General features: G+C 51.8%; 1 protein-coding gene across 1 annotated transcript in view; it reads left to right on the top strand.

Moving 5' to 3' along the window:
* The first annotated feature begins 198 nt into the window (after positions 1 to 198).
* STARD10 (StAR related lipid transfer domain containing 10) overlaps positions 199 to 20320 on the top strand; it is a 35805-nt gene continuing 15683 nt past the window's right edge. The window contains exons 1-2 of the mRNA XM_044286131.1: positions 199 to 556; positions 19743 to 19890. Coding sequence (XP_044142066.1) covers positions 398 to 556; positions 19743 to 19890 — 307 coding nt within the window. The 5' untranslated portion in view covers positions 199 to 397. The remainder of the gene's footprint in view (positions 557 to 19742; positions 19891 to 20320) is intronic.

Here is a 20320-nt window from a genome sequence, read left to right on the forward strand (position 1 = left end):
CTTGTGGTTATTGCCCTTTAAAGCCTATCGCCCCAGATTCCTGGATCTAGTAATGGCGATGATTATCCAGTGGTCGATACAGAGCCTGAGCGGATAAAGTGTAAGCTCTGCTGCCCAGGACTCTAGTGCTGTAGAGGAGAGAAGCCGGCAGTAGGACCCAGAGGCCGCCAGATGTGACGGGGGTGCATTATGTGGGAGGGGGCACTCCGTGTACATAGAAATAGAGGCTTACATCGCTGTCTCTCCAGGGTATCTGCAGGTCCTCCTGCTGCACCTGCTGGTCCAGAAGAGCCGGATCCCCTGCCCCGAGCTGTGCCATATGGATGAGCAGCCTGAGCAGAGCCCCAGACCCGTGAGGACTCCGTGAGCGGCCGCCAGCAGCTCCATCACCGGCACCATGTCCAGGGACAGCGTGCAGATCCCCGACGACCAGGACTTCCAGAACTTCAGGACGGACTGTCACTCCGAGGCTGGGTGGACCCTGACCTATAACAAGTCCGGGATCACCGTGTGGGTGCAGGTCCTGGAGGAGGAGAGGGCGCTGCACAAGATCAAGGTGAGCACAGCACCCTGCCGCTACAGTGTGTCAGGGCACTGGCTTCTCATCCCCAGTAGTGCAATGTGTCCAGTTGTGCTGTTACATTGTATCGGATGGACCTTTTAGTGCCTGTCCCTTGTGTGTTACATTGTATCTGACGGCTCCGACTCCTGCTGTTACATTGTATCCACTTCCATCTATTGGCACCTGCTGTTACTAAGTGTCCTGGTGGGTGAGTCCATCTGAGAAGAGTCTGGGGGCCCCGGTGTATATATATATATGTGTCCTGGTGGGTGAGTCCATCTGAGAAGAGTCTGGGGGCCCCGGTGTATATATATATATATATGTGTCCTGGTGGGGGGAGTCCATCTGAGAAGAGTCTGGGGGCCCCGGTGTATATATATATATATGTGTCCTGGTGGGTGAGTCCATCTGAGAAGAGTCTGGGGGCCCCGGTGTATATATATATATATATGTGTCCTGGTGGGGGGAGTCCATCTGAGAAGAGTCTGGGGGCCCCGGTGTATATATATATATATGTGTCCTGGTGGGGGGAGTCCATCTGAGAAGAGTCTGGGGGCCCCGTGTGTATATATGTGTCCTGGTGGGGGAGTCCATCTGAGAAGAGTCTGGGGGCCCCGTGTGTATATATGTGTCCTGGTGGGGGAGTCCATCTGAGAAGAGTCTGGGGGCCCCGGTGTATATATATATATATATGTGTCCTGGTAGGTGAGTCCATCTGAGAAGAGTCTGGGGGCCCCGGTGTATATATATATATATATGTGTCCTGGTGGGGGGAGTCCATCTGAGAAGAGTCTGGGGGCCCCGTGTGTATATATGTGTCCTGGTGGGGGAGTCCATCTGAGAAGAGTCTGGGGGCCCCGGTGTGTGTGTGTGTGTGTGTGTATATATATATATATATGTGTATATATATATATATATATATATATATATATATATATATATATATATACAGGTATTACTATTATGTTAGTGTGTGTATATGTGTATGCATCAGTATGATAGGTGTGTGTGTGTGTATATATATATATATATATATATATATATATATATATATTAGTAAGACATCAGTATGAAATGTATGTGTGTAGGTATCAGTATGCTGTGTGTGTATATATGTGTATTTGTATCAGTGTGTGTGTGTGTATGTGTGTATATATATATATATATATATAATATATACACACACATATCATACTGATGCATACACACTAACATAATACTGATATATATATATATATATATATATATCATATGATGTATGTATTAGTAAGGTATCAGTATGTGTGTATATGTATGATATCTGTAAAATGTGTCATTGACTTCTGGGGCGGCGCTCTATGTGGGTGATTGGCATCGGCTGTCCCTATTATTATACACTTGCTCATGAGCTGGCACCGCAGCTGGCACATGCCCTGTATATCTTGTGTCATGCACCATACGCTACACCCCCAGAAGCAGTGACATGGAGGCGCAGCGCGCCAGCAGCAGAATTACTCCACCCATCATCCTTCCCGCCATGCTCGCGTATCCTCTTCATGGTGTGGAAGTGACGTACGATGACTGTCAGAAACCTCCAGCTCACCGCCGCATGACGGACGTTGCATCTGAACCATGGAAGCTCCTCAGCAGCCGCTGCCATCAGCGCGTGGTTAACGTGCCCTGTGGGGGGGCAGCTGCGAGTGCACAGCGCCCGTAGGCGGCCGTGAGGCCCAGCGGCACAGGGTCACTGGCGGGTCTGAGGCGATCACAAGTTCAGCTCCGGTGATTTCTCTGTTATATAAAACCACTTAGAGCGCTGGCCGGATGCAATTTACTGGGAGAGGAACGTGCGCAGTCATATAGAGACGTCAGGAAGAAATGCCGCAGGCTCCGCGCCGCTTCCAGTGCGCTCAGCCCGCCAGTGGGGGTCATTTGTAAACATTTTTACACCCTTTTTATGACTTTTAAATGCTCATGCGACAATATTTTGTTGCACAGGCATTTTTACGCCATCCTTGACACTTGGGATCGGTGGGGATGGGACACAGCCCCAGCAACATTTACTCCTGAGAACAGGCGTATGGACTGCAAAACAAAACTTGAGTGAACCCTCCACCAGCATAAAAATCCGGTCTTTGTAAATGACCCCCAGTCTCTTCTGCCGACAGGAGTGATTTCTTACTGTCCCTTTAAATACCAGTAATCAGCCTGACTGCACTGGGGTAACCAGTGATGATGGGATACTGGTGGCCCAGGAATAATAAATAGTGCCGCCATATTCCGCAGCGCTCTTACGGTTCAGAGGGTGGATGTAACTGGCTAATATGCAATTGAAACAATAGGGGTGAGGGCCCTGCTCACAAGAGCTTACAATCTATGAGGAAGTGGGGTGATTGTTATATTAAGTAGTGCAGCAAGGAGTTAAGCCCAGTTCACCTGTTCAGGTTTGCTGCATGTTCCCAGTGACTCTGCTCTGACTCACCACTTGCCGTGTTTGGAGAAAGTGCTCGGCAAGTGCGTTTCCTGTGTGTTCTGGCCGAGCCGGCGGGTGGCATCAAGACAAACCGGTTCTGTAACTAGAGGAACTTTCCAATAACTTCTCTTCCACCCCCTGAGATTGCCAACTGCATAGTGATGGCACAGGAGGCAGGTCCAGGACAGGTCTGTATGTGCTAGACCTAAAGACTGGTCCATGCTTCACATCTAGAGCTTGGCCTAAGGACTTCACTATGCATTCAGGGTTAACAGCTAGAGTCTGGCCTGAGGACTGGTTAGTGTACTGGTGGTGCACTATTAGAGCTTGGTCTAAAGACTGTACCGTTTATTAGTGTTGGACTATTAGAGCTTGGCCTAAGGACTAGACCATGTATTAGTGGTAGACTACTGGAGCTTGGCTTAAAAACTGATCCTGTATTAGTATTGGACTGTTAGAGCTGGGCTTAAGGACTGGACCACATCTTAGTGGTGGAGTACAAAGCTTGACCTAAGGACTGGTGTTGGACTACTAGAGCTTGACCTAAAGACTGGACCATTTATTAGTGTTGGACTACTAGAGCTTGGCCTAAGGTTTGATCCATTAATAGTGGACTACCAAAATGTGGGATGGTCCATCTATTAGTACTGGACTTCAAGAGCCTGGCCTAAGGACTGGTTAGTGTACTGGTGGTGCACTATTAGAGCTTTGACTAAGGACTCAACCATGTATGAGCGGTGGACCACTGGAGCTTGGTCCAAAGACTGGACCATTTATTAGTGTTGGCCTACTGGAGCTTGGTCTAAAGACTGGACAGTTTATTAGTGTTGGACTATTAGAGCTTGGCCTAAGGTCTGATCCATTAATAGTGGACTACTAAAATGTGGGATGGTCCCTCTATTAGTACTGGACTTCAAGAGCTTGGCCTAAGAACTGGACCATTTATTAGTGGTGGACTACTGGAGCTTGGCTTTAGAACTGATCCTGTATTAGTATTGGACTGTTAGAGCTGGGCCTAAGGACTGGACCACATCTTAGTTGGGGAAGTACAAAGCTTGACCTAAGGACTGGTGTTGGACTACTAGAGCTTGACCTAAAGACTGGACCATTTATTAGTGTTGGACTACTAGAGCTTGGCCTAAGGTTTGATCCATTAATAGTGGACTACTAAAATGTGGGATGGTCCATCTATTAGTACTGGACTTCAAGAGCCTGGCCTAAGGACTGGTTAGTGTACTGGTGGTGCACTATTAGAGCTTTGACTAAGGACTGGACCATGTATTAGTGGTGGACTACTGGAGCTTAGTCTAAAGACTGGACCGTTTATTAGTGTTGGACTATTAGAGCTTGGCCTAAAGACTGGACCAAGTATTAGTGGTGGACTACTGGAGCTTAGTCTAAAGACTGGACCGTTAATTAGTGTTGGACTATTAGAGCTTGGCCTAAGGACTGGACCAAGGTCTGATCCATTAATAGTGGACTACTGAAATGTAGGATGGTCCATGTATTAGTACTGAACTTCAAGAGCTTGGCCTAAGAACTGGACCATTTATTAGTGTTGGACTACTAGAGCTCGGCCTAAGGAATGTCCCCTATATTAATGGTGAACTATTAGGACTTAGCCTTACACCTGGTGTATGGGGGCTGCTCCATGTATTACTAGTGCTGCTTGACATTGCTGGACATGGGTTCTATGGGTCATCAGGGGTGAGATTGGCTGATGGTAAGTGGATTGAAGTGTCTTTGCTGGGATCAGGCCGAGGACTTCATGGCCACCGTCACCCACAACTGGCTGAATGACATGCCACCTACATGGACATGCCACCCCAGCAGCCAGAGATTGCCCTGCACATATGGCCACGGGGCAGGTGCTCCTGGGCAGCTCGCTCCATGATGTGACCTGGTGAGCCGTGCGGCTCTTCCCCAGTTCCCGGTTCTCCTTTATGAAATGTTTAATATTCCTGCTGCCTGAGACGTCCCCGGATCCTGCAGAGCATTCTTCCGTCTTACACAAGGAACATGTCCCGGGGGATGATGGGGTTTCTTACACCACATTACGAGGCTGGAGTTGCTGATTTATGACACTGTGTGAGAGATAGATGCATCAATTCCGTACCGACTCCTGCTGAGCTTGTGATAATACACAGCAGAGATGCAGTGTAAAGCATGGGGGAGAGCGAGCAGAAGACAAACTCGAAAAGACAACATATGGGGTGGACACAGCAGCCTGTGATGAGGCAGGAGGTGGATAGCGGACGACCCCAGACCCCAATAAACACTGCGGCTGAGCTAGAGTAAAAATCAGCTGACATATGTCTAAGGCACCCGAGAGCAGTTACTGCGTAGCGATGCCTTCTGGAGCCATATTATAGGGTTCTCCAGGAATTAAGAAAATGAAAGTACTTAAATATTACCTTATAATAAATATATTTCCAAATCCCTTTCATTAGTTATAATGGCTCGTTGTGTCGGGGAGCAATCATTAGGAGAAGCAAAATGGCTGCCGTCCTATTATTACACACAGAACCCGTCCTGATCCTAGAGGAGGACAAGTTACTTCACAACACTGAGCTAAAGAGCTGCCTCATCCTCCTCTCTGCTTGTCAGGGATTATGTTCCTGAATACAGCTGATAAGGACTTTAGCCGAATCTCTGGACAGAGAGGACGGACAGGACAGGCTGCATACCAGAGCTGCTGCTCATTACCCCCACCCTCCTCTCTGTACTTCATGTCTCCTCATCATTTCCATTCCCACAGAGCAGAGAGGAGGATGAGGCAGCTCTTTAGCTCAGTGTTGTGAAGTAGCTTGTCCTCCTGTGTGGTTAGGACAGGTTCTGTGCATGCTGGTAGGACGGCGGCCATTTTATTTCTCCTAGTGATTGCGGATCCTGGAGGAGGGGGCTGCTGACGGATCCTGGAGGAGGGGGCTGCTGACGGATCCTGGAGGAGGGGGCTGCTGACGGATCCTGGAGGAGGGGGCTGCTGACAGATCCTGGAGGAGGGGGCTGCTGACGGATCCTGGAGGAGGGGGCTGCTGACAGAACCTGGAGGAGGGGGCTGCTGACAGAACCTGGAGGAGGGGGCTGCTGACAGGTCCCGGAGGAAGGGGCTGCTGACAGGTCCCGGAGGAGGGGGCTGCTGACAGATCCCGGAGGAGGGGGCTGCTGACAGATCCCGGAGGAGGGGGCTGCTGACAGATCCCGGAGGAGGGGGCTGCTGACAGATCCCGGAGGAGGGGGCTGCTGACAGATCCCGGAGGAGGGGGCTGCTGACAGATCCCGGAGGAGGGGGCTGCTGACAGATCCCGGAGGAGGGGGCTGCTGACAGATCCCGGAGGAGGGGGCTGCTGACAGATCCCGGAGGAGGGGGCTGCTGACAGATCCCGGAGGAGGGGGCTGCTGACAGATCCCGGAGGAGGGGGCCGCTGACAGATCCCGGAGGAGGGGGCCGCTGACAGATCCCGGAGGAGGGGGCCGCTGACAGATCCCGGAGGAGGGGGCCGCTGACAGATCCCGGAGGAGGGGGCCGCTGACAGATCCCGGAGGAGGGGGCCGCTGACAGATCCCGGAGGATGGGGCCGCTGACAGATCCCGGAGGATGGGGCCGCTGACAGGTCCCGGAGGAAGGGGCCGCTGACAGGTCCCGGAGGAAGGGGCCGCTGACAGGTCCCGGAGGAGGGGGCCGCTGACAGGTCCCGGAGGAGGGGGCCGCTGACAGATCCCGGAGGAGGGGGCTGCTGACAGATCCCGGAGGAGGGGGCTGCTGACAGATCCCGGAGGAGGGGGCCGCTGACAGATCCCGGAGGAGGGGGCCGCTGACAGATCCCGGAGGAGGGGGCCGCTGACAGATCCCGGAGGAGGGGGCCGCTGACAGAACCCGGAGGAGGGGGCCGCTGACAGAACCCGGAGGAGGGGGCCGCTGACAGAACCCGGAGGAGGGGGCCGCTGACAGATCCCGGAGGAGGGGGCCGCTGACAGAACCCGGAGGAGGGGGCCGCTGACAGATCCCGGAGGAAGGGGCCGCTGACAGATCCCGGAGGAGGGGGCCGCTGACAGATCCCGGAGGAGGGGGCCGCTGACAGATCCCGGAGGAGGGGGCCGCTGACAGATCCTGGAGGAGGGGGCCGCTGACAGATCCTGGAGGAGGGGGCCGCTGACAGATCCTGGAGGAGGGGGCCGCTGACAGATCCTGGAGGAGGGGGCCGCTGACAGATCCTGGAGGAGGGGGCCGCTGACAGATCCTGGAGGAGGGGGCCGCTGACAGATCCTGGAGGAGGGGGCCGCTGACAGAACCTGGAGGAGGGGGCCGCTGACAGATCCCGGAGGAGGGGGCTGCTGACAGATCCCGGAGGAAGGGGCCGCTGACAGAACCCGGAGGAGGGGGCCGCTGACAGAACCCGGAGGAGGGGGCCGCTGACAGAACCCGGAGGAGGGGGCCGCTGACAGATCCAGGAGGAGGGGGCCGCTGACAGATCCAGGAGGAGGGGGCCGCTGACAGATCCAGGAGGAGGGGGCCGCTGACAGAACCCGGAGGAGGGGGCCGCTGACAGAACCCGGAGGAGGGGGCCGCTGACAGAACCCGGAGGAGGGGGCCGCTGACAGAACCCGGAGGAGGGGCTTACACAACATTCCCAAGTTTTCTTTCCATTCTTGAGGGGGTGTATATTTTATGGTAGGGTCCCCTTTAAGGTGAGTGTCTGGTTGGGGTGATGGAGGAGGTGCAGGGCGCTCTCTTGGCGGTTTCTATGGTTGCATTGTCCCGGGTGACGGCAGTGTGGAGCAGAACACCCGTCAGACCAGCGGCCTCTCGCCAGGAGCAGCTGCTCTGGGATAACGTATTTTTGGATCAGAAGGAACCTGTGTGGGAGGCTTTCCTTCAAATGTTTGGAAAATAATCATCTTGCTTTTCTGAGAAGCGGCGCCTGCGGAGAGAAGAGCGGCTCGTCACATGGGGATTACACTGCAAGAGTCAGGAGTGCAGAGCCTGGAGGGACTACAAGTCCCAGGGTGCACTACTGCTCATCACAGATGTAGTAGTCACTGGATGTATCACACTGCAGGATTAGATACACAGCTCAGCAGACGGTATCACACAGGATAGGATTAGATACACAGCCCAGCAGACAGTATCACACAGGATAGGATTAGATACACAGATCAGCAGACAGTATCACACAGGAGAGGATTAGATACACAGATCAGCAGACAGTATCACACAGGACAGGATTAGATACACAGCTCAGCAGGCAGTATCACACAGGATAGGATTAGATACACAGCTCAGCAGACAGTATCACACAGGAGAGGATTAGATACACAGCTCAGCAGACAGTATCACACAGGATAGGATTAGATACACGGCTCAGCAGACAGTATCACACAGGATAGGATTAGATACACAGCTCAGCAGACAGTATCACACAGGATAGGATTAGATACACAGCTCAGCAGACAGTATCACACAGGATAGATTAGATACACAGCTCAGCAGACAGTATCACATAGGATTAGATACACAGCTCAGCAGTCAGTATCACACAGGATAGGATTAGATACACAGCTCAGCAGTCAGTATCACACAGGATAGGATTAGATACACAGCTCAGCAGACAGTATCACACAGGAGAGGATTAGATACACGGCTCAGCAGACAGTATCACGCATTATCGGATGAGATACACAGCGGCTGAGCATACACTATCACACTAGGCTTAGATACAGCGCTCTGCATCCCCCGATGACGTAGTACTGCTATACGTTACACACCCGCAGTCTGACTGGACGGACCGGTTCGCTGTCGTGTAACGTGTCCTGCTGTCAGTGACAGGAATGTAGAGTCAGCGCAATGTGGAGCTGACCCTCCCACATCAGTATGGCCGCCACCGGCGCTGTCACCCAGCACAGCACTTCTCATCAGCCTATGTGTAGAGCGCTGTCTGACTGCTCCTGTAGCCGCCACCATCTTGTCTCTTAAAGGGAATCTGTCAGCAGTTTTATGCTGCCCCTGATGAGTCCTCTCCCCCGGCGCCTTTCTGCCCGTTGCTGTCTCAGGACTCGTCAGTGTGCGCTGGAGCGGGATTTATGCAGTGATTACAGAGGTTTGCTAAAGAGACCTGTCACTGGGTCTGACCGCGCCGTATATAATGTACGTATTATAGGCCGGTGGGGAAACAATGCTGCACAGTAAGAAGGCTGCGTGACCGCCCTGTGCCTCCAGCATCATCTATATCTATACACCTGTATATGGCATCAGCCCTCCACCATCTACACTGCTGCCTGCAGACCCCCATTATTGTACCGCTCTCCACCATCTACACTGCTGCCTGCAGACCCCCATTATTGTACCGCTCTCCGCCATCTACACTGCTGCCTGCAGACCCCCATTATTGTACCGCTCTCCACCATCTACACTGCTGCCTGCAGACCCCCATTATTGTACCGCTCTCCGCCATCTACACTGCTGCCTGCAGACCCCCATTATTGTACTGCTCTCCGCCATCTACACTGCTGCCTGCAGACCCCCATTATTGTACCGCTCTCCGCCATCTACACTGCTGCCTGCAGACCCCCATTATTGTACCGCTCTCCGCCATCTACACTGCTGCCTGCAGACCCCCATTATTGTACCGCTCTCCGCCATCTACACTGCTGCCTGCAGACCCCCATTATTGTACCGCTCTCCGCCATCTACACTGCTGCCTGCAGACCCCCATTATTGTACCGCTCTCCGCCATCTACACTGCTGCCTGCAGACCCCCATTATTGTACCGCTCTCCGCCATCTACACTGCTGCCTGCAGACCCCCATTATTGTACCGCTCTCCGCCATCTACACTGCTGCCTGCAGACCCCCATTATTGTACCGCTCTCCGCCATCTACACTGCTGCCTGCAGACCCCCATTATTGTACCGCTCTCCGCCATCTACACTGCTGCCTGCAGACCCCATTATTATACCGCTGTCGCCATCACACTGCTGCCTGCAGACCCCCATTATTGTACCGCTCTCCGCCATCTTCACTGCTGCCTGCAGACCCTCATTATTGTACCGCTCTCCGCCATCTACACTGCTGCCTGCAGACCCTCATTATTGTACCGCTCTCCGCCATCTACACTGCTGCCTGCAGACCCCCATTATTGTACCGCTCTCCGCCATCTACACTGCTGCCTGCAGACCCCCATTATTGTACCGCTCTCCGCCATCTACACTGCTGCCTGCAGACCCCCATTATTGTACCGCTCTCCGCCATCTACACTGCTGCTGCAGACCCCCATTATTGTACCGCTCTCCGCCATCTACACTGCTGCCTGCAGACCCCCATTATTGTACCGCTCTCCGCCATCTACACTGCTGCCTGCAGACCCCCATTATTGTACCGCTCTCCGCCATCTACACTGCTGCCTGCAGACCCCCATTATTGTACCGCTCTCCGCCATCTACACTGCTGCCTGCAGACCCCATTATTATACCGCTCTCCACCATCTACACTGCTGCCTACATCCACAGAAGATTTGTGCTTGGTTCCCTTAAAAAAATCCTCCCTGCCAAGTTCCTTACCCTGGGTTCACACCTGAGCGTCTCTCAAACGCGCGTTTTACGCGCGTTTTTGTCGCGCGTTCTTATGCGCGTTTTTTGTAATAGTAAACGCGCGTTTGACGCGCGTTTGTGTCATTGACTGCAGTGTCCTATGGCCACAAACGCGCGTCAAAACGCCCCAAAGAAGCTCAAGTACTTGTTTGAGCGTCGGGCGTTTTACAGCGCGTTCGTACGCGCTGTAAAACGCCCAGGTGTGAACCCTTCCCATAGGGAAGCATTGGATTTCATGTCTTGAGCGTTTTACAGCGCGTTTGAACGCGCTGTAAAACGCTCAGGTGTGAACCCAGGGTTAGAGAACCGTGTGTGAGTGCGTGTACCTCGAGGAGCTGATGCTGGGGGCGAAGGGCGGTAACAGCAAATATTCCTTCGCTTTAGATTTCTCTTTTATTTAATTTATAAAAAATAAACAACATTTCTATTCTGGAAGTTTTCTTACTTTGGTGCATTTTCCACACCTGCCTAAAACCTTTACACAATACTGTACGTCCAGCGCCCAGGAATACCAGAGAAGTGATACTACAACCCCCAACATTTGGTACTACAATGCCCTGATACCAATATCCACAGATCCCCCCCCCATATCAGTGCGTCCTGCCACAGATCCCCCCCATATCAGTGCGTCCTGCACAGATCCCCCCATATCAGTGCGTCCTGCACAGATCCCCCCATATCAGTGCGTCCTGCACAGATCCCCCCATATCAGTGCGTCCTGCACAGATCCCCCCCATATCAGTGCGTCCTGCACAGATCCCCCCCATATCAGTGCGTCCTGCACAGATCCCCCCCATATCAGTGCGTCCTGCACAGATCCCCCCCATATCAGTGCGTCCTGCACAGATCCCCCCCATATCAGTGCGTCCTGCACAGATCCCCCCCATATCAGTGCGTCCTGCACAGATCCCCCCCATATCAGTGCGTCCTGCACAGATCCCCCCCATATCAGTGCGTCCTGCACAGATCCCCCCCATATCAGTGCGTCCTGCACAGATCCCCCCATATCAGTGCGTCCTGCACAGATCCCCCCCCCCCCATATCAGTGCGTCCTGCACAGATCCCCCCCCCCCCATATCAGTGCGTCCTGCACAGATCCCCCCCCCATATCAGTGCGTCCTGCACAGATCCCCCCCCCCCCCCCATATCAGTGCGTCCTGCACAGATCCCCCCCCCCCATATCAGTGCGTCCGGCACAGATCCCCCCCCCCATATCAGTGCGTCCGGCACAGATCCCCCCCCCCCCATATCAGTGCGTCCTGCACAGATCCCCCCCCCATATCAGTGCGTCCTGCACAGATCCCCCCCCCATATCAGTGCGTCCGGCACAGATCCCCCCCCCCCCATATCAGTGCGTCCTGCACAGATCCCCCCCCCCCCCATATCAGTGCGTCCTGCACAGATCCCCCCCCCCCCATATCAGTGCGTCCTGCACAGATCCCCCCCCCCCCCATATCAGTGCGTCCGGCACAGATCCCCCCCCCCCCATATCAGTGCGTCCGGCACAGATCCCCCCCCCATATCAGTGCGTCCGGCACAGATCCCCCCCCCCATATCAGTGCGTCCGGCACAGATCCCCCCCCCCATATCAGTGCGTCCTGCACAGATCCCCCCCATATCAGTGCGTCCTGCACAGATCCCCCCCATATCAGTGCGTCCTGCACAGATCCCCCCCATATCAGTGCGTCCTGCACAGATCCCCCCATATCAGTGCGTCCTGCACAGATCCCCCCCCATATCAGTGCGTCCTGCACAGATCCCCCCCCATATCAGTGCGTCCTGCACAGATCCCCCCCCATATCAGTGCGTCCTGCACAGATCCCCCCCCATATCAGTGCGTCCTGCACAGATCCCCCCCCATATCAGTGCGTCCTGCACAGATCCCCCCCCATATCAGTGCGTCCCTGCACAGATCCCCCCCCATATCATGCTCCTGCACAGATCCCCCCCATATCAGTGCGTCCTGCACAGATCCCCCCCCATATCAGTGCGTCCTGCACAGATCCCCCCCCCCATATCAGTGCGTCCTGCACAGATCCCCCCCCATATCAGTGCGTCCTGCACAGATCCCCCCCCATATCAGTGCGTCCTGCACAGATCCCCCCCCATATCAGTGCGTCCTGCACAGATCCCCCCCCCCCCATATCAGTGCGTCTGCACAGATCCCCCCCCCCCCCCATATCAGTGCGTCCTGCACAGATCCCCCCCCCCCCATATCAGTGCGTCCTGCACAGATCCCCCCCCCCATATCAGTGCGTCCTGCACAGATCCCCCCCCCCCCCCCCCAATTCAGTGCGTCTGCACAGATCCCCCCCATATCAGTGCGTCCGGCACAGATCCCCCCCCATATCAGTGCGTCCTGCACAGGATCCCCCCCCCCCCATATCAGTGCGTCCTGCACAGATCCCCCCCATATCAGTGGCGTCCTGCACAGATCCCCCCCCCCCCCCCTATCAGTGCGTCCTGCACAGATCCCCCCCCCCATATCAGTGCGTCCTGCACAGATCCCCCCCCCATATCAGTGCGTCCTGCACAGATCCCCCCCCCCCCCATATCAGTGCGTCCTGCACAGATCCCCCCCCCCCATATCAGTGCGTCCTGCACAGATCCCCCCCCCCCCATATCAGTGCGTCCTGCACAGATCCCCCCCCCATATCAGTGCGTCCTGCACAGATCCCCCCCCCATATCAGTGCGTCCTGCACAGATCCCCCCCATATCAGTGCGTCCTGCACAGACCCCCCCCCATAACAGTGTGTCCTGCACAGATCCCCCCCATATCAGTGTCATCTACAGACCCCCATTACATGGGCACACGTGAGGTCATGATCCGCTGTATGTGATCTCTCTTCCAGCAGAAGAAATGGATTCTATAGAACCCGGCCCCTCCCCCCCCCCCCCCCCCCTCATACATTATACATGGAAGCTGATCACTACAAGGGGCGGCTGCAGTCGGGGGGGGGGGGGGGGGTGCAGTGCATTAAGGCTAGATGGTGAGTGCACCATGGGGAACGTCCTGAAGGCCGGATGATGGGAGTAGTGGGCTGAGGTGTAATATAATGCCTTTATCAGAATTGTGTGACGTCTTCGTGCTGGGAGGCACCGGCAGAGAAGCGGTTAACGCTCAAGGCCTTGTCAAGGTTTGCTGAAGGTCGAAGGATAAGCAGAGTAGGATGATGGGTGTACGTCACAGGGGTGACCTCAAGGATGGGACACACAGTCCTGGACCTCACGGTAAATGATGAGGGTTATGATCAGGAGTTGGTGCTTAGTTTCCATCTCACAGCGGCATCGACTTTTGTCGCCATCATGTCAGGGATCCAGATTGGGTTTACGGAAAATCGTAATTTTAGTGACATATCCGTAGTTTTTCGGTTTTTTTTTCCCCCATAGGCCACAATGGCTGTGACTTCTCGATGGGCGCTATATTACCGGAGCGTTGGGTCGCCCACATTGCGCCATTTTCCTGGCAATGAGAGACCACCACTCTCACAGCTGTGCCGACTTCCCCTTTAAATCGTCAGTGCCCACGCCATGGCCCCCCGCCGCGCCGCTCGTGATCCCAGGAGTAGATGTGATCGGTGTCCTATATAGATAATGCACACAGCCCGGGGGTCTTCACCACCCCGCTGTTATAACCATGCACTCCGCTGTGATGGACGCCTCGCGGGGGCACCAGCAGCACACACAGGGTTAAGTGTTTCGCCGTTGCCTGGTAACACAGCATCTCTTTCCCTGCCCGGCTACGGCCCATCCACAGGGACCCAGCGAGAGTGCAAGACGTTACGTCTGCGTGGAGGCGGGCGCTGCCCCGACATGAGCCCGCTTCTTAAAGGGGCGCTCCACCCTGCCTCTCCATCAACTTCTTATTGTAGTGCCGTTTTTCTTTTGCAGTTTCCAAAAATTTGTCGCCGATTGAATCGGAGGAATAGTACATGCCAGGCGGAGCGATGTCACAGTGCCAGGGCAGCGCCAACCCACCCCGGTCCTGGCAGCAGAGGGTTTGTCAATTGTAAAAGGAAAAGTTCTGAGACTATATGATGGTTTTTTTTCACCCTTTTTAAGATCTCTGCTTGCTGACATTGACTTGGGCACTCTTCCATCCAGAGGCTGAGAGCCCGTCCTGTCCATCTTTCCGCTGAGGGGTTGTTACAGTTGTATCCAGTCTGAACACAGAATGATACATTGTATCAGTGCAGTCACAAGCAGTCCGTCAGCTCCGGAAAGGTTCTCCGCTATGTATTCTAGTCTGTCAGCAAGCAGAGATGTTGAAAGGGATAAGAAATTAAGACAGTGTCACTGCCCAGACCCTGAGATCAACCGAATGGTGGGCGCTAGAGCGAGTGTGGACCCCCCCACCTGAGAGGAGGAATGCCCCAACCGCCCAGCAACAACCCTCATCCTCCACTACACTGCTATCAATACATAGATGAATGGACCGGTAGTATCACACAGGAGAGGATTAGATACACAGCTCAGCAGACAGTATCACACAGGATAGGATTAGATACACAGCTCAGCAGACAGTATCACACAGGACAGGATTAGATACACAGCTCAGCAGACAGTATCACACAGGATAGGATTAGATACACAGCTCAGCAGACAGTATCACACAGGATAGGATTAGATACACAGCTCAGCAGACAGTATCACACAGGATAGGATTAGATACACAGCTCAGCAGACAGTATCACACAGGATAGGATTAGATACACAGCTCAGCAGACAGTATCACACAGGATAGGATTAGATACACAGCTCAGCAGACAGTATCACACAGGACAGGATCAGATACACAGCTCAGCAGACAGTATCACACAGGATAGGATTAGATACACAGCTCAGCAGACAGTATCACACAGGACAGGATTAGATACACAGCTCAGCAGACAGTATCACACAGGATAGGATTAGATACACAGCTCAGCAGACAGTGTCACACAGGACAGGATTAGATACACAGCTCAGCAGACGGTATTACACAGGATAGGATTAGATACACAGCTCAGCAGACAGTATCACACAGGACAGGATCAGATACACAGCTCAGCAGACAGTATCACACAGGATAGGATTAGATACACAGCTCAGCAGACAGTATCACACAGGACAGGATTAGATACACAGCTCAGCAGACAGTATCACACAGGACAGGATTAGATACACAGCTCAGCAGACAGTATCACACAGGACAGGATTAGATACACAGCTCAGCAGACGGTATTACACAGGATAGGATTAGATACACAGCTCAGCTGACAGTATCAGGCCTATTGCACACGGCCGGGTTTTTTTCCCGTTTACTGGCTGTTTTTTGCGTTCCGTATACGGAACCATTCATTTCAATGGTTCCGCAAAAAAAACGGAATGTACTCCGTATGCATTCCATTTCCGTTTTTCCGTTCCGTTTTAACATAGAACATGTCCTATTATTGCCCGCAAATCACAGTCCGTGGCTCCATTCAAGTCAATGGATCCGCAAAAAAAAACGGAACACATACGGAAATGCATCCATATGTCTTCCGTTTCCGTTCCGTTTTTTCCTGAACCATCTATTGAAAATGTTATGGCCAACCCAATTTTATCTATGTAATTACTGTATACTGTATATGCCAAACGGAACGGAAAAACGGAACAGAAACGGAAACACAACGGAAACAAAAAACGGAACAGCGGATCCATGAAAAACGGACCGCAAAACACTGAAAAAGCCATACGGTCGTGTGCAATAGGCCTCACACAGGATAGGATTAGATACACAGCTCAGCAAACAGTATCACACAGGATAGGATTAGATACACAGCTCAGCAGACAGTATCACACAGGACAGGATTAGATACACAGCTCAGCAGGCAGTATCACACAGGACAGGATTAGATACACAGCTCAGCAGACAGTATCACACAGGATAGGATTAGATACACAGCTCAGCAGACAGTATCACACAGGATAGGATTAGATACACAGCTCAGCAGACAGTATTAGAATGATGGTATCGGATACATTGTAGCGGGAAGGTCCTTGTACTCATTAGTTTTCACGGCGTCTGCTGTCTGGAAGGTATTGATCTTGTCTCTCCGGTTACTGGAGATTTGATAATCACATTGTAGTACATTATATGCTTTATTCTCTGAAGATATGGAGGTTGTCACGGCTCCGCCCCCTCGACATTCCCTGCCATGTCCCATGAAGGCAGGACCCCCTAGATTTCTATTCTCTTAGCCCTTGATCTGGTAGATCAGAAGAAGGATTTGCAGATTAGACAATTTTACATAATTCGTCCTTGATTGTATCTTATTGCTGAGTTGTCGGGGGCTCTGACAACCCGACAGTCATATGATACATAAAGTTGTCACAGTTGGAGAATCTCATGAGCATCTGGTCAGAAGGTAATGCGGCTGCACAGGAGTTACAGGGATAAAGCAGCTAATAACAGGGGATGACACGTAAAGAGGATCCGGTGATGTAGAGGGGCAGCTCTCCGCATAGTGCCCCGCTAATCTGTGGATTATTCCCTCAGTATCAGAGCTCTGATCTGTATAGTCCTCTCATCCGTAGACACATAATCCAGCCAGGCCTGAGAGCTGCATCCATGTGGTGGCCATAATCTGCTAACATGTGCACCTCAGCTGCTTGGAAAGTACTAAAGCATTAGAGCGTAAGCTCTGCGACTAGAGGAAGGGGCCCAAAATGTGTTCAGAATTTTCATCTACCAATTTTTATTCTGATGTGGCGTTCATGAATCTGTACTGCTCTGTATGTACAGTGACCTCGCTCTGTCTTATCTGATCTCTGCAGTGCTGATAGGATATAGGTCCTCCGTATACTGTGACTATATATAATGACCACACTCGGTCTTATCTGATCTCTGCAGTGCTGATAGGATATAGGTCCTCTGTATACTGTGACTATATGTATAGTGACCTCGCTCTGTCTTATCGGATCTCTGCAGCGCTGATAGGATATAGGCCCTCCGTATACTGTGAGTATATATAATGACCACACTCTGTCTTATCTGATCTCTGCAGTGCTGATAGGATATAGGCCGTCCATATACTGTGACTATATATATAGTGACCTCGCTCTGTCTTATCGGATCTCTGCAGCGCTGATAGGATATAGGCCCTCCGTATACTGTGACTATATATAATGACCACACTCGGTCTTATCTGATCTCTGCAGTGCTGATAGGATATAGGCCCTCCATATACTGTGACTATATATATAGTGACCTCGCTCTGTCTTATCGGATCTCTGCAGCGCTGATAGGATATAGGCCCTCCGTATACTGTGAGTATATATAATGACCACACTCTGTCTTATCTGATCTCTGCAGTGCTGATAGGATATAGGCCCTCCATATACTGTGACTATATATATAGTGACCTCGCTCTGTCTTATCGGATCTCTGCAGCGCTGATAGGATATAGGTCCTCTGTATACTGTGAGTATATGTACAGTGACCTCGCTCTGTCTTATCTGATCTCTGCAGCGCTGATAGGATATAGGTCCTCTGTATACTGTGACTATATGTATAGTGACCTCGCTCTGTCTTATCTGATCTCTGCAGTGCTGATAGGATATAGGTCCTCCGTATACTGTGACTATATGTATAGTGACCTCGCTCTGTCTTATCTGATCTCTGCAGTGCTGATAGGATATAGGCCCTCCATATACTGTGACTATATATATATAGTGACCTCGCTCTGTCTTATCGGATCTCTGCAGCGCTGATAGGATATAGGTCCTCTGTATACTGTGAGTATATGTACAGTGACCTCGCTCTGTCTTATCTGATCTCTGCAGTGCTGATAGGATATAGGTCCTCCGTATACTGTGACTATATGTATAGTGACCTCGCTCTGTCTTATCTGATCTCTGCAGTGCTGATAGGATATAGGCCCTCCGTATACTGTGACTATATGTATAGTGACCTCGCTCTGTCTTATCGGATCTCTGCTGTGCTGATAGGATATAGGTCCTCCGTATACTGTGACTATATGTATAGTGACCTCGCTCTGTCTTATCTGATCTCTGCAGCGCTGATTAGGATATAGGTCCTCCGTATACTGTGACTATATATATATATATATATATATATATATATAGTGACCACACTCTGTCTTATCTGATCTCTGCAGTGCTGATAGGATATAGGTCCTCTGTATACTGTGACTATATGTAACGACCACACTCTGTCTTATCTGATCTCTACAGTGCTGATAGGATATAGGTCCTCCGTATACTGTGACTATATGTAACGACCACACTCTGTCTTATCTGATCTCTGCAGTGCTGATAGGATATAGGTCCTCTGTATACTGTGACTATATGTAACGACCACACTCTGTCTTATCTGATCTCTGCAGCGCTGATAGGATATAGGTCCTCTGTATACTGTGACTATATATAATGACCACACTCGGTCTTATCTGATCTCTGCAGTGCTGATAGGATATAGGTCCTCTGTATACTGTGACTATATATAATGACCACACTCGGTCTTATCTGATCTCTGCAGTGCTGATAGGATATAGGTCCTCTGTATACTGTGACTATATGTATAGTGACCTCGCTCTGTCTTATCTGATCTCTGGAGTGCTGATAGGATATAGGTCCTCTGTATACTGTGACTATATGTATAGTGACCTCGCTCTGTCTTATCTGATCTCTGCAGTGCTGATAGGATATAGGTCATCTGTATACTGTGAGTATATGTATAGTGACCTCGCTCTGTCGTATCTGATCTCTGCAGTGCTGATAGGATATAGGTCCTCCGTATACTGTGACTATATATAATGACCACACTCTGTCTTTTCTGATCTCTGCAGTGCTGATAGGATATAGGTCCTCCGTATACTGAGACTATATGTACAGTGACCTCGCTCTGTCTTATCTGATCTCTGCAGTGCTGATAGGATATAGGTCCTCCGTATACTGTGACTATATGTATAGTGACCTCGCTCTGTCTTATCTGATCTCTGCAGTGCTGATAGGATATAGGTCCTCCGTATACTGAGACTATATGTATAGTGACCTCGCTCTGTCTTTTCTGATCTCTGCAGTGCTGATAGGATATAGGTCCTCCGTATACTGTGACTATATATAATGACCACACTCTGTCTTTTCTGATCTCTGCAGTGCCGGATGGAATGTAAAGCTGTCTCCGCTGAGGTTCTCTATGACGTTCTACATGATGTGGAATATAGGAAGAAATGGGACACCAACGTCATTGAGACGTTTGATATCGGGAGACTGACCGCCAATGCGGATATTGGGTATTACTCATGTAAGCAGATAATTAATATTATCCTAGTTCACGTCACTGGAGCCGGTATGTAGATGATAGCGGGATGTCACTGGAACCAGTATGTAGATGGTATTGGGATGTCACTGGAGCCGGTATGTAGATGATAGCGGGATGTCACTGGAACCAGTATGTAGATGGTATTGGGATGTCACTGGAGCCGGTATGTAGATGGTAGCGGGATGTCACTGGAGCCGGTATGTAGATGATAGCGGGAGGTCACTGGAGCCGGTATGTAGATGATAGCGGGATGTCACTGGAGCCGGTATGTAGATGGTAGCGGGATGTCACTGGAGCCGGTATGTAGAGGATAGCGGGATGTCACTGGAGCCGGTATGTAGATGGTAGCGGGATGTCACTGGAGCCGGTATGTAGATGGTAGCGGGATGTCACTGGAGCTGGTATGTAGATG

Source organism: Bufo gargarizans, chromosome 3 (assembly GCF_014858855.1).
Source record: "Bufo gargarizans isolate SCDJY-AF-19 chromosome 3, ASM1485885v1, whole genome shotgun sequence".
Taxonomy (NCBI): Eukaryota; Metazoa; Chordata; class Amphibia; order Anura; family Bufonidae; genus Bufo; species Bufo gargarizans.